The 14,700-nt window shown below is 51.2% G+C and overlaps 1 protein-coding gene across 1 annotated transcript; it reads right to left on the bottom strand.

Moving 5' to 3' along the window:
- Window positions 1–206: 206 nt before the first annotated feature.
- On the bottom strand, window positions 207–8,421 carry CXCL14 (C-X-C motif chemokine ligand 14). The gene is made up of 4 exons (XM_032336661.1): window positions 8,124–8,421; window positions 7,850–7,955; window positions 4,048–4,161; window positions 207–1,396 (listed from the first exon to the last, which is right to left on the bottom strand). The coding sequence occupies exons 1-4, from the start codon at window positions 8,185–8,187 to the stop codon at window positions 1,381–1,383; spliced, it is 300 nt and encodes a 99-aa protein (XP_032192552.1). The 5' UTR covers window positions 8,188–8,421; the 3' UTR covers window positions 207–1,380.
- Between the last annotated feature and the right edge of the window lie 6,279 nt (window positions 8,422–14,700).

Here is a 14,700-nt window from a genome sequence, read left to right as displayed (position 1 = left end):
GCCTGCCCTGAGGCTTGAAGACCTAGCTTTCTGGCTTCAGGACCATAATGGCATTCCACAAAGGGGACAATATTTCAAGGAATTTGGGAAACATATTTTCCTTCCTTCCCAAAGCATCTGTCCCTGTTTATTCACAATGTGCTAAACATTTGATGGTCATCCTGACCTCACTGAATAGAAAAAACATCAGTAGTCTAGAATTTTGGTACATTTCAAATATATTTTATTACTTTTCTTTTTGTCTTAGAAAGAATATGAAACCTGCATGCAAGGCTAATGGTTTCTGACATGTGCATAGCATATGACACAGCAGTACAATGAGGCATATACTGAAGGGGCAGTGTGTGGAGGGGGCGTTTTGAAGAGTACATTTACAAAGGAAAGAGCGCGTGGTTGTCTCAGCTTTCAAAAGAGGACTGCACTGTTTCACATTGAAGAATGACACAGGGAAATCAGATAGAATGCTTCTGTCCTGCCTGTTCTGTTGCAAGGAGGGAAAGAAACAGGCTCTGAAGGTTCTCCATCACTGATAGAATGTGTGTCTGTAGTTGTACACTGTGCCTGTCTGGGTACACTTTTAAACTTTCTTGTTGGATTTTGCTAACAGTGTTGGGAACATCACGTGCTTCCAGGGCATTCAGTACTGAAGCAGTGAACCTTTCACAAGAAGGAGAGAAGACCCAACCCCTTCCTTAAGGACCCTATGCTTTGCCATTTCAGAATCTTAGAGATGTTTCCCAGAGTATGCAAAAATAAACTGGGGGCCGGGGGAGGTGGATGAAGCACATTTCCCTGGCAACCAAACGGAAGTTCCTCAAAGAACAGAGGCAGAGACATTGGTTTCTGCTTGCCCGGTAACAGGGGCCACCGTGGAGTCCCCCTGAGGCTGTGACCAACCATGAGCCCAGGAGAGCCTGTGGCAGCTGTGTGGAGGCGCCAGGACCTCTGAGCGGAAGCTTCCTGCATTAGCAATGGAGCAGTGCTGCTATGAAATGTTTCCACCCAGCTCTGTGTTCCTCCCAGGCGCTTATAAAGCTCAGATGTAGTGATGTCTGGACAAATACAAAAAAGCATTTTTTTTTTTTTTAACGAAGGAAAGGCATGAGTTTCCCCCTTTTCAGTAAAAAGCAGTGTGTGATAAAGTCTGGAGCAGGAGAGAGAAGCGTCTCACATCTGGAAGCCTTCCGCACACAGCTATAAAATGTAAAAACTGACCCTTGGTAAAAAGTGCTTTGTAACAATATATAATTTGTGTCTTATGCCTGTGAGAAAGAAAAGTTTGTTTGTTGCTTTTTTTTTTTTTTTTTTTTTTTTTAATCTGCAGAGTCCTTCGCTCATCTCCCAGCTGGTGTGACGTTTTTCCATGCGGAACTTTTCACCCTACTCTTCGTAGACCCTAAGAAGAGAAAACACCCGTGTAAGTGGCTCAGGATATGACAGAGGCGATCCAGAGGCTGCCTGATTCAGACGTGATCCAGAGGTGGCTCAGCTGCTTCATCCTTGTCTTTAGGAGTTCCCCTTCCAGCAATGCTGGAGCTTGGGAGAAATGGGGGTGGGAGTGGGGAACACCTCAGAGGAGGTCATTACATGGACCACAAAAGCTTACCCAAATCTGGCTTTGTGCATTCTGCAATCCTCAAAGCCCTGTGGAGCAAACCCTCTCTATGTGTGAGGAAACTGAGGGACAGGGGACTTCAGATTTGCCCAGTGAGCACTGACTGTCAGTGGTGGGAACGAGGTCTGTCTCCAGCATGGGCAGGGATGTGACAGGGGAGGACAGGCGTCTCTTCCTTCAACTTAGGATTGCATCTTTCTTTGTATTTTGCCCAGAAATGCATGTCCTCCAGAAGAATGCTAGTTCTAGAAGCTGCTGCCTGAAGACTGAAGGGTGGCAGCAGGGCTGGGGCTGGGGCTGTCAGCAAGGCCTGTGGCTCAAGGTCATTTCCTCTAGTGGTTGTGGGGCCTCTATACATTCCCAAGCTGACCTTCCTCTCTCACCTTCCAGACTGCCTCTCTTTAGGTACTTAAATCCCTTCTCTTCTGCCCCATGGCTATTCCAGGGCCATGCCTCCTCCTACTCAGACAGCCCATCGATCCTCTGCCTCATTCCTGATTTCTGAGTAGGACCACCTAACTGGGCTCTGCCTGATGCGACTGCTTCCCGTGGTAGCCAGAAGCGGGGGGCTCTGAGATGTGGAGCTGCTGGTCTGGCTCCATAGGCCTGGGCTGCCCGGCTGGCTTCTCCTTCCTCTACCCCATGTTTAGCACTCTCTTGCTGTCTCTGCAAAGAAATCTTTGAGATAGTTCCTTTCTTTCCATTATACATTCATGGAGACATTTTCAATCTTTTACAGGGGGAGGGCAAGAGATTGCCCTCTTCCTCTCCCAGGACGCCTCAGGTTCCCCAGAAAGAGGATGAGCTCATTTTGTAATGAAGTGATGGGAGGCCTGGTAACGGAGATGCCCTCCTCACTGGAATTTGCAGAAATAAGAGCAGGACTGCATTGTCCCATGCCTGCCTCCTCTTCATCATAGCTAGGGCCCAGGTGGAGGGCTGAGGGACAAAGTGTGCAGACCCCCTGAGTGTCTGCCAGCAGTCGGTAGAGATGTTCTCAACTCCCTCCATGGACTGGCCCCAAGGTTAGCCTTGTTCCACTTTGATGACGCAGGGTCTGGAGCATGACAGTGGACAAGGCAGGTCCTGCTTTTGCCACGTGAGCCACCTGCCCTGACCAGAAAGAGGGCTTGGTTCCCATCAGATTTGTAGAAAATAATCTCTCGCTGTCATCAGATTCTATTTCAAGCAGCTGCAGACGAGGCAGTTTTGGAGGCTGCACAGAAGGCTCAGGGACTGGGGTTGGGCCCAAGTGTCAGCCAGGGGAGAGCTGGTCATGGGCTGAGCTTAGAGTGGAAGGACGGGGTAAGACACTGGGAGGGGTGGCTCAGGCAGCCCCTCTAGGCAGGGTGAAGGTGACCCTGGGAGGCCTGGCTTCCTGCCCTGTGCTCCCAGGAAGTTACTCCTCACCTCCACTTAGCCTTAGTTTCCCCTTCTGCAGGATGAGGTGCTGGCAGCAGCTCCTGAGGAAGTCCTCCGTGTGTGTGTGTGTGTGCGTGTGTGTGTGCATGTGTGTACACGCAAGTGCTTCTCTGAGCATGCAGAGAAGTTCACTATCTGTGAAGTACCTACACAGGTAGGTACAGGTGTACACAGGCCCTGAGTGTGTGAGGAGTGGGTGTGCTCCAGGACAGGTTCTCTTGTATGTGGTATGGGGAAACCAGGAACTTGCCAGACATAGGACCTCAGGGAACTAGAGATGGAAAGTCATTTTCTGTTTATGGAGAAACAGAGTCCAGAGAGGACAGGGGTCTGTCTCATGGCTCCGGTCATCTGGCTATTCTTGCTCTCTGAGATTAAGAGTGGCTCTGATTCCCCTGGGGCTAATAATACATTATGTATTAATAAAAAAAATAGAAAAAAAAAGAGGCTCTGATTTTAAAGGGTCAAGCCCAAGGTCCTTCCCTGCACCGGCATGGGAGGGCATCTATCAGCTTTCTGGGCAGCAGGGGTCAGGCAGCACCTTGAGGGGAGGGAATGTTGCAGGCAAAGCAGTGTCCTCATCATCTCGTGGTGTTGTACCCAGTGTTACAGCTCATAAACCCAGTTACTTAAGTGGTCATGTTTTACCACATGAGAATCACAGACAGCCATGGGTGCTGGCTCATTCATTTGACAGAGGGAAACAGGACTGGAGACCTTAAGTTACTTCAGAAAGAAGAGGAATTAAGACTACAAATTAAAGCATTAGCAAGCTGCAAACTTTAGTTCACAAAAGGATACATTTTCGATGGCTTCCAGTTGTCCAAGAGAGCAGTCGCTGCCTTGGGAAGTGGTGAATTCCTTACCCCATGGGGACTCTGTAAGCGGGGCTTGTTGTGGCTACAGTGGTGGGTGTTCACCCACTGCATGAGGCTGGATGAGCTGGATGGGGCGTAGGATCGGGAGCTGGGGGGAAGGTGGGAAGGAAGGTGCAAGGAGGGGGGCCGTACCTGCGCTTCTCGTTCCAGGCGTTGTACCACTTGATGAACCGCTTGGTGCTCTGCAGCTTGGGGTGCAGGCAGTGCTCCTGACCCCGGTACCTGGACACGCTCTTGGTGGTGATACTGAAATGGAGCAGCATGGGGTAGAGGATTGAGGAGTCTGAATGACAGCCCCTCACTGTGGCCTGTGGGTGGCCCTGGTCTATCCCAGTCAGGACACTGAGAGACTGTGGCCCCCTCCCTCCTTTCATGGGAGTGTGCCCATGTGCTCCCTGCCTGGCTGGCTCTCTGGAAGTTTCTGGGTGTCCCCATAGGCTCTCACTTTTCCTCTGGAGCCCTCAGAGTCTGGGATAGTCCCCCTACCCTGCCCCTATTCCCATGAGGTTGTTGTTTACAGGGCTTATGTCTCCTTGGAGAACAAAGCTCAGGGGACTGTTCCAGCTTCTCTGAACCTGGGGTGGAGAGGTGGAGAGAGCTAATGCCAGCAAGGTGCACATGCTAAGACCTCTTTCCTTAGACATGAGGAGCTTGCGATGGGATATAGACATGCTCTGTACATGTGGTCTCTGGCCCTTCAAACCCTGTTCTACTTGATCTTCTGAAGAATGTCCCAGGCATTGCCAATCTTGAAGTTAAGTCTTGCTGGCCTTGAAGCCCATTTTGATTCCTAAGCATGAAGTCCCTGTTGTCTCAGTCTTCGGCAGGAAAATAAGACCTCCCTTCAGGCTTCTGTCACCCAGTGTTCCAACCCAGTGGAGGTCCTAGCCCTGTGGCAGAGAAGCAGGGGGCAGCACGCAGAGTATGAATCCCAGGTCTGTCTGTGGACCTTGGGTAAACTCTCTGAATGGGTTTGCCCATCTGTAAAGTGGGTCTAATATTAAGACATTCCTCTTAGGGCTATTGGGTGATGAGATGATACAATCTATGGAGAATGCCTAGCGCCTGGTAGGTGCACAGTGAAGAGTTACTGTCATTAGTATTTGTCATGGAAGATGGTTTGGCCAGGGAGAACGAGAAGCTTTAGTGTGTGAGCTCCAGCCTGGAGGGGGAGGCAGGACACATGCCCAGAACCTCTCTGCTGGTCTGAGCCAGGGCAGTGCTAGTGCAGCAGGATTTAGGAGGAAGCTTTAGGTTGGGGAGGAAGGATGGTATTCCAGAATGAGGACCACATAGGGGACTTGAAAAAGTGGAAGGTGAGAGGGGCCATTTCCTGAGAGGTCATAGCAGGAGCAAGGGATGATTGTGGACTGCATGCTGGGGAATGAGCTGTGGGGTTGCAGAGAGGCGGTTGGAGGCTGGAATAGGAGGAGCAAGAAGGGAAGGAGAGAGGTCAGTGATGACCCCACAGATTCCCCAAGGTGAAGTGTCAGGGCACAGGGCCAAGTTCTAGGTTGGAGCAGGGCCACCATGAACCAAATATCCCAGTTGACAGGGAGAAAGGAAATGACTCTTGCCACCAGTATGGGAGCAGAATATTTCTGGGCAACCTGTCCTCTTCCCTTCCCTGCACTCTTAGTTTCCAAGCCACCCCCCCCCCCAGCTTCCTAAAGCAGGAGTGGGTCTTCTGCTAATGCCTGTGGACTGGGCTCTGCCTTCCCTGGCCCTCCCTGAGACCAGTTGCTCCCCTGGTCCTGTCTTTCCTTCTAGGTTTCAAGCACAGGGCCAGACATCAGGGTGGAGTGTGCTTGGTCTCCTCCCTGTGCTACCTGGCTGCTCTGTGGGAACTGAGCTCGCTGCTGTCTGCCTACAGCACTGCCTTTGCACTCAGAATGAAAGGATATGGTGAAGCCTGATGAAAATCCCTTCCTCAGGTCACTGTACAGGCTGAGTATTCCCAGTCCTGAAGGGAGGGGCAGCAGGGGAGGACACTCTACCCTCCCACCACAGTCCTCAACTGCCTGTCACAATGCTGGGACTGTGAAAATTGGTTGTGGGGTGAAGACATGAGGATTTCTGTTTGCAGCAGTTACTTAGAGATTCTGGGTCCTGTGTCCCCTCTCCTCAGCAGTTCCGGGTGCCGAGGGATTTGGCAAGAGTTCAGTGGACGTATGACACAAATTGTCCTTTAAAAAATCTGGAGTCTCCTGGTGTAAGATCTCCCACCGATTGTCCTCTCCACCCCACCCCCAGCCTCATCAGAGATTTTTGGGTGACTCAGGGTGAGCTGGAAAACTTGCTTTTGTTCAGCTTTTGTGATTGAAAACCTGCTTTGGCCATAAGTGTTGGCCCCTCATTTGATCTAGAGACTCTCAGGAGCTTGAGATGGGAAAGAACGTTTAGCCTTCAGGAAGGAGAGACCTGGGTGTGGGTGAAGGTTTAGGAGGAGACACTGACTGTGTTTGGACCTCCAGAGCCCCCTGCAAGTTTTCACAAGGCTGCATAAAGCCTTCTTGCACCTGCCCACTGCCGTCAGTGTACTCTCTATTCTGAAAAGTTTTGCCAGGAAAAAGAGTAAGCCTGTTTATCAAGGGTTCTATCCTTTTGAGATGGCTCTGCACCCCCATACCCTGCTTCTCGTTCTCTGAAAGGTCTTGACACCTTGCCTTGGGGGTCGGGTGGTTTTCAGCACTTAGAGGAGTGCAGACCTAATTTTCAGTTTCCCTGTCATCTTCAGCCCCCTACCTGGGCACCATGGGGAGGAGGGAGGGCTTGTAGCCCTTCTTTCAGGTCATGGGAACCCTGGACCTCACCAAAAAGGATTTTCCGGCAGTTTTTCTGGACTTGGGTTTGCAAGGCAAGGGGCAGGGACAGGAGGTTAATTTAGGTGTCTGGGCGGGAAGGCAGTGTGGTTCAGCTCAAGCCTAATGGCTTTGCAAATTCTCCTGACTTGAGCCTGGCTGGACAGCCCCCAGGTGGCCGTAGCGGGTGGGGGTTGCCTTTGCATGCCCTGTGTGGAGGCCTTTGGGCAAGCAGGTCCAGCAGACTGAAGGCACTTGCCCAGACTGAGAATAAAGTGTGTCCTGTTGCTGGGGGAGGGGAAGAAGGGCCAATGGTCCGTGGCAGATATTTGGTAGCTGCTTTGCCAAGGGCTCCCTTCCTGGCCAAGTGCATATTGGTGGGGAAACAGTGGTGCTGGACTCAAGTGGTTAATTGGGAAGGCAGAGGAGCAAGGAAACTCAGTGTTCTCTCACTCTGCCCCAGTTTTTAAAATATTCCTCGCATCCCCACCAAGCAGGGCTCCAGCCACATGGCACATTAACCCCAGCAGAACACTTTGCACAGCCCCGCTCAGGCTCAGGGACCCACGGGAGTCCAGCAGGTGGTGGAAGATCAAGGATCAGTCTCAAAATGAAATCGCTACAAGCCAAAAACTGGCCGTCTGCGGTCCCCTGATCGGAAAAAGGCTCTGAAAGGAGGGTCTGAGGACTTAAAGCATTTGTTTTTATTTTCTCTTCAGTAACAGAAAGGCAGCATGCCTCCCAGTTTGGGTGCAAGTTCAATAGTTCTGGGTGTGTTTTGAATGCTTTGAATCTGGATTTTAAAAAGTTGGCACAAGGGGAGCCATTTAACCCTTGATCACCCCAGAAAGGTGGGCAGTGCATGCACCTAGGCTGCCCATTTGAATCTTAGCAAAGGTGAACCCAGAGGGCTGTTTCCGGGAGCACGGGACACTGACCCTCTTTCCAAACTCCCTTTTACACTGTCGTGCCAGCGTCCCAAGGACTCGCTGGGCAGTTACAAAAGCTGGTCCAAGGCCTTGCTAGAGGCACAGAAGAATGTTTGTTAGCCCGCCCGATCCAGCCCCATGCTGTGCCCCAGCACCGGGTTAAGAGCAGCGCTGACACGCTCACGGTGAGGAGCCAGAACTCACATAACCATCTTCTCCTCGCAGTGCGGGTACTTTGGCTTCATTTCCAGCTTCTTCACATCGCTGTAGCGAATCTTGGGCCCCTTTCGCGAGCACTTGCATTTGGACCCTGCAAGAGAGAGCGCGGGGTGCCGTTCAGCTGCGTGCGGGGTCTACTGCCCCGGACCTCCCCCCGGTGCCCACCCAGAACCTCCACGGTCCCAGGAAGCCCGGCAGTCCGCACCCGGGTGCCCCAGGACGGGACGGGACGGCTACGAGGGACCTCCCGGGCACTCACCGTCCACGCGTGCGGCGCACAGCGCCAGGAGCAGCAGGAGCAGCGCGGCCGACAGGAGCCTCATGCTGGCCGGAGGGGCGCGGCGCGGGAGCAGGGACTGGGGAGGGCGCCCGGCCGGCTCGGCTCTCTCTGCCCGGAGCGCGCCTCCGGCTCCGCTCGCTCCCGCTGCGCCCGTCGGTGGGTGCCTCGGCTACCGCGCGGCGCTTCTGCGGTCGGCTCCGCGCTTTCTCCGCAGCCTCCCTCCTCCCGCCCCGGCCTCTTTTAAATCCGCTCCTGCCCTCGCCGCAGCGAGCTCATTAATATGCAGAACCGCTCGCTGACTCACTGAGATTTCTCAACGAGGTGGGGGGAGGAGACCTTCCCCGCCCCGGGACCGTGATCACAGCGGCGCTCACTCGCAGCCACGCGCGCACAGGCACACTCACGCCCGCTACCCTCTCACTTCTGCGTACACTTGCACACCCGGGCTCCAACCCTCGCATACGGCCAGCGCCCCGACTGTACCAGACACTTGAAGGGCTGCTTAAGGGAACGGCTTTTCTGCTTCCCGTGGTTTCCCCTGGCCAGACCGGCCTGCTGTTCTGAGCCACTGAGAGACCCAGGCCCGCGGCCCAGATCTTCTGAGAACTGAAAGGGTTTTGGAGCAGGTGCCAGGTGTGGGTGCCAGCAGGCCTGACTCCTAGCGTGTGAGTTGTCCTTGTTGGGCCAGCCACCTTGGTGGCCAGAGCACAAGGCCAGGTCTGGAGGGAGGGTGCCATAGGTCGGACAGCAGCAAAGCCATTGCCTGTGGCCGCTGGGGCTGCCTCCAAGGATGGGTGTGAGGGCGATTTGGTCACTCTGAGAGGAAGGCTTCTCAAGTGGTGTGTGTCTGTGGGAGCTGCCTGTGCGGTGGGGAGAAGCAGCCGGGGGTTCCTCATTGCCATACCATTCTCTAAAGCCTCTGCCCAGGAGGGACACATGGCAGGTAATCACCTGGACCAAGTCCATGTTCCCCACCTATGCCAGGTTCTGTGGTGGAGTGGCGTGGGCCAAGGCATGGCAAAAGAAGTACCTGCTCCATTCCCTACCATTCCAAGCCACTCAGCTGCTCTAAGCCTTCAGTTTGCCTCCTGTGCCTGTCACGGGGCAACTGCGAGAGCTGTATGTAAGATCAGACATAGAAAGTGTTCAGCATGGTGCCTGACCCATACTTGGTGCCCAGGAAATGGTACTCCCTGGTATCCTTGTAAGATGTATTTTAGTATGTATTCTTTTGATTCTTGCAAGTCCTTTTCTAAGTTGATATTTTAATTCTTTATTTGATGAGCATGGAAATAGACTCAGATAGAAGAAATGTCTTGTTTAAGATCCTGTGGCCAGGAAGCAGGTGGCCAAGCTGGGAGGGTCCCTGGTATATGGGGCTGCAGCATGGGGGCACCAGTCTCCTGGCTGTCCTGTCTCCTTCATGTGCTTGAAGTGCTTCCTTCTTAGACCCAGTGACAGGGGATGGAGTGTCTCAGACTCCAGGGGTCCCTGGGCTTGGCTCCCAGGCCAGAGCTGAAGCCAGGGCAGAAGCTGCCAGGTTCTTCCAGCTTGCACAGCTCTGTGCTGTCAGCTCAGTAACTCTCTGGGGGTACAAATACCCAGAGAGGGTCCTGGAGAGAATGGGGAGGGCAGGATGCTGGGGGAGAGTAGAAAAACGTGTACTGTCTCTTCCCAGTTTGAGTCTTTGGCCGCCTTGAGAGGATGCTTGGCCATGAAGAGCCTGCAGATCTCGTGAGCTGGCTTCAGGCCATTTCCTGAGTCCTATGCGTGCAGTCGTATCTATACTTAAAGCAAGGCCAACAGCTGGATATTTGGGTTTATGCAAAAGAGGAGTACAAGGGAGTGATTTTTGGCATTCGCGTTAATTTAAAAAATTTTTAATCCCTTGAAATGTTTTTCTTAGTACAAAATCAAAACCTTTGTTACAGAAAAATCAGAAAACACAGGCAGAAAAAAAGCATAGAAAAAACACACCTCCACCCATCCAGAGGTCTTCACCAAGATGCCACCCCTTTTGTCTTTGCTTGCATTCATTTGCATCAGTGTGATCAGTGTGTGTGTTCCATTTAATAACTTGCTTATTTTACCGATCACGGTATCACCAACATTCTTCCACGTGGCTGGTTTTGCTTTTCCACGCTCTCTTTTAATATCGTTATATGAGGTCATAGAGCATTGTGGCTGGGACCTTGGTGTCTCCGTGTCAGACTGCCTGAGTGTGAATCCTGCTACTAGCTGTGGGATCTGGGGCAAATGACTGAACTTTTTTCAATATTGACTTTCTAATCTGGGAGATGGTGAGGAGAGTAGTACCCGCAGTTTAGGGAGGATTAAATGAGATCACACCTGTAAAGCATTTAATGCAGTCCCCATCACAGAGGAAGTGCTCACTATGTGCTGTGTGTAGTTGTTAGTATTTTGGATACAGCATATGCCACTGTACGATGTGTCATAATTATTTTAAGTAATTACTCTCTGCTAGATACGTAGATTGTTTTCCACTGTATTATCTCAGAAGTAATATCTGTATTATGACAGATATTCTTGTAGCTCAATTTTGGGACCCTTTAAAACTTGATCATGTCTCGGGGTGCCTGGGTGGTGCCGTTGTCAAGTGTTTGCCTTTGGCTCAGGTCACGATCCCAGGGTCCTGGGAGCCCCATGTCGGGCTCGCTGCTTAGGTGGGAGCCTGCTTCTCCCTTTTCCACTCACTCTGCTCGTGTTCCCTCTCTTGCTGTCTCTCTCTCTCTCTGTCAAATAAGTAAATAAAAGCTTTAAAAAAAAATTGACCATGTCTCAGAATCATTGGGCCATGTCATGCCCATTTTAAGTCTTTTAATACAAATGGCCCTTTAAAAAATATAATGCATTTTATTCGCAAAAAAGCATTTCTCACCTACCAAGCTTTCTCAGACCATGTGAAATAGTTTTGTTTTGTTTCTTTTTAATTAACAGTGCTGATTGGTTAAGTAGGATCTAACAGCATCAGGGATCATGGTCAATGAGCTTTTATAGGAAAAAGTGGACCCTAAAAATACAGGCCAGGTTCCCAACTTCCAGGGTGAGATCAGAGGTCAGGCAATCCCGTGTTTAGTCCCTAGTTGTACTCCTTAGTGTATGAATGCTCATCTTTGGTTTGCAGAATACAGCTCTGTGTGTGTGTGTATATATGTGCGCGTTTAAAGATTTATTTATTTATTTGAGAAGGAGAGAGGGCACGCGCGAGCATGCATGCCGTGGGGGGAGGGGGAGAGGAGAGGGAGAAAGAATCTTAAGCGGACTCTGCACTGAGCATGGACCCTAATGCAGGGCTGGCTTTCAAGACCGTGAGATCAGGACTTGAGCCAAAACTAAGAGTCAGATGCTTAAGCAACTGTGCCACCCAGGTGCCCCAAAATACAGTCATGTGTTTCTGCAAGCAGAGCTCACTCCTGTTTGTGTGAGTTCTTCTGAGGGTCACTGGTACAGGAGAGGATGGGGGCCTTCTGCTGCCGGCCTATCTGTGGACAATGCTTCTCAACTGGGAAAGAGAGTGCTCTCGACCTTTGACTTACCTTTAGGGTGCAGACTCTCTACTGAGCTCATGTGGGGAGTCTTTGAGCAGGTCAATGGGGCAGGGTGAAGTGGATCTGGGTAAGACAGTCCTCTGCACACCAACACTGCCTAATTGAAGGGGATCTCTGAAGTTTAGTGAAGGACCACAGATATATCCTGCCCTTTGGAGCACAGTCTGGTGTGTGTATGTGTCTGTATGTGTGTGTAAGTACTAGCAACTATTTATGATCATGATGGCTTTTGTGGAACGGGTACATGCAAGTTGTGGGGGGCACAGAGATGGGAGGAAGTAGAAGCAGAAAATCATTCCTTGAGGGAGTGGGAAAACTGTCTGAGATTGAATTCAGAGTCTAGTGGGGGAAGACAGACATTAATCACACAACCAGAAATGCACATGAAGTTACTCCAGAGCTAGATGTGCTGAAGGGAAGCTGGGTCTCATCAGGGGATCTCAGCAAGTGGGTAGGCAGAGGTGGCTTCCCAGAGGAAATGCCCCCTGGGCGGCAGTCTGAAGGATGAGAAGGAATTAACTAGGTGACAGTGGGAGGAGACCACTCCTGCCCCCTTGTAGTCTCTACTCTTCACACAGTGATCTCCTGGGGTTAACACCCTGCTCAATGCCCTTCTGGCTCCTGATCTCAGGAGTCAAAGCCAGTCCCCTCGTCACCAGCATCCACCTTTCTCTCCATGGCCATTCTCCCCCAGAGTGCCTTGTCCTCTCCTTCAGACATGCCAAGCCTGTCCCTGTCTCAGGATCTTTGTCCTTGCCCACACTGCTGCTGTCCAGGTGTTGGCAGGTGGCCCTCTTCTCCCGAATAGTCACTCTTGAGACCAGGTCACACTGTCAGTCTCCTTCTTCCTGTGCCTGCAGTCAACTGCCATTGACCTATTTTACTTTTTACATTGTATGTGCAACAACCTCACATTGTACCATGTTCTTGTTTATTTGGGGGTGTATGGTGGGTCATCCTCTGGTCTGCTGGTTCTGTGAAGTAGCATCTGTGACTTCCTTGCACATCCTCTGTACCTACTGCTGTGCCTGGCCACATCTTTGAGAAAATAAAAGTGTTTCAGGCAAAAGCCCAGGGGTGTGATAGAGAATTGCTGAATCTAGGCTGTGTAGACCACAAGGTCAGGTGAGAGCGGGAGAGGGGAGGGTGTGCACGTATGTTCACGTGTAGGGGTGGGGAAGGGTGACTGTTGGAAAGACCATGTTTTCAGTAAAAGGCAGTTCTTCTGAGCACATTTGCTTTCAGAAAAGTGTTTGCTGGGAGGAGGAGGAGAAGGTGAATGAGCAGGAGAGTGATTTTCCCAGGAAACCCTGCAGGTATCTGGGTCCCACCCCAAAGGTCTGCAGAGCAGGTGGGTGTTGAACTGGTCAAGGCTGCTTTCCTGCTCAGGGAGCCCAGGGAGCCGAGAGACAACACTTCCCTGTGGTGGAGGTCCGTGTACTTTTCTCCTAGTGTGCCCCAGAACCTGTGGGATCCTGGGTGGCCAGTTACCTCCTCTTTGGTGGCTTTCCTTTAGCACAGTTCTGCGTACTGACCCCCTCCCCACGGCTTTGCTCTGAGGGAGAGAGGGATGCAGATTGAGGTTTCCTGAGGACAACTCTTGGTTTTGTTCTTTATACTTGGAATGTTTAGAGAGCCTGAGAAACCGAGCGTAGAGGAAATGGTGCAGGGGGTAGCTAGGCAGTGTTGAATTAGGCTTTGGGCAGCCTTGTGGAGCAGAGGGGCTGTGCCACTCGGGTGGGTAAGCGAAGGTGCTGTGTATTCCCCCGGACATGCAACAGGATTCTTGTGGAAGACACGACAGACCCACGGTTAGCATTTATCTTCCCATTTATTTATTCAGCACCACCTCACTGCAGACAAGCCACTTTACCATATCAAGAACACAAGCAAAGATATTTTCAAAAGGGGGCTCTAACAAGTAAATGAGCAAAGGACATCAAAGTGCAATTCAGGGGGAACACAGAAAGAAAAGCAATTATTAGCCAACTCATGAAAGAATGTGCATCCTCATTAGCAATCAAGGAAAACCACACGAATGCTGCAGTGTCATGGCATTTTGGTTTGGGTCCTACCCGATAATGAATATTTATTTTAAAGCGTAACATTCAAAGCGGACGACGGTAAAGGGCGGAAGCATCACTCAGGCATCACTGGCAGAACTATAAATTGGTACAAGATTTGGGGAAATTATATTTATAGTATGTAACCAGACTGTTTGAAATGAACTGTTTCACCCCATTAACACACTTCAGACCTATTTAAACAGTTGATAAGGGAAAAATGCCACGTGCAAATAAGGAGTTAAACTGAATGCCCAACAGTGGGATGTTGGTTAAGTAAACAGTGAAAGCCCTGAATGAAATATCATACTGGTACGAAGACTCCTGATTACAGAATCCGTGGAATTTCGTGGAGTAAATGCTTATGCAGCGAGGAGGGACAATACAAGGTCGTGTAAACACCGTGATTGCAAGTATGTAAGACAGCAACCGCTGTATACAGCAAGGCAGAATGAGAGGTACAAACAGCATGCTCTTTGAGTGGCAGGACTTTGGGCATTCATTTAAGGTTTTCTCCTCGATTTCCTGTTTATTTGAATGTTCTTATTCTGGAAGGAACTCAAAAACATTTAGTTGAAACAGTGAGGCCTGGGTCACCTTAACCGCTTTGCAGGGCACCGCAGAAGCAGCACGTAGAGTTCCTGGGGTGCAGGTGAGCCCCATGAGGGCTTGGGCCCCATTGTCACAGCTGTCCCTACGTTCCAGAGCACAGCTCACAGGTCTGTCCCAGCAGGCCCCTCCTGCCTCGTCTTGCTTTCCTTCTCCTTCTCTTGCCAGTCCTACTTCATGCTCCCAGCAGGGTCCCAGCCTCTCCCCCAGGCCTCTGTCAAGGTCCACTGAGCCCTGTCTCCTGATGTGGGTTTTGGGAGCTGCCCCTCACTAGCCTGTACTGTAGGGGTGTCCCCACCCCTTCCAGCCACACCC

This window comes from Mustela erminea, chromosome 3, assembly GCF_009829155.1.
Source record: "Mustela erminea isolate mMusErm1 chromosome 3, mMusErm1.Pri, whole genome shotgun sequence".
In the NCBI taxonomy this organism is placed as follows: Eukaryota; Metazoa; Chordata; class Mammalia; order Carnivora; family Mustelidae; genus Mustela; species Mustela erminea.
This window is presented reverse-complemented; position numbering and strand designations above follow the sequence as displayed.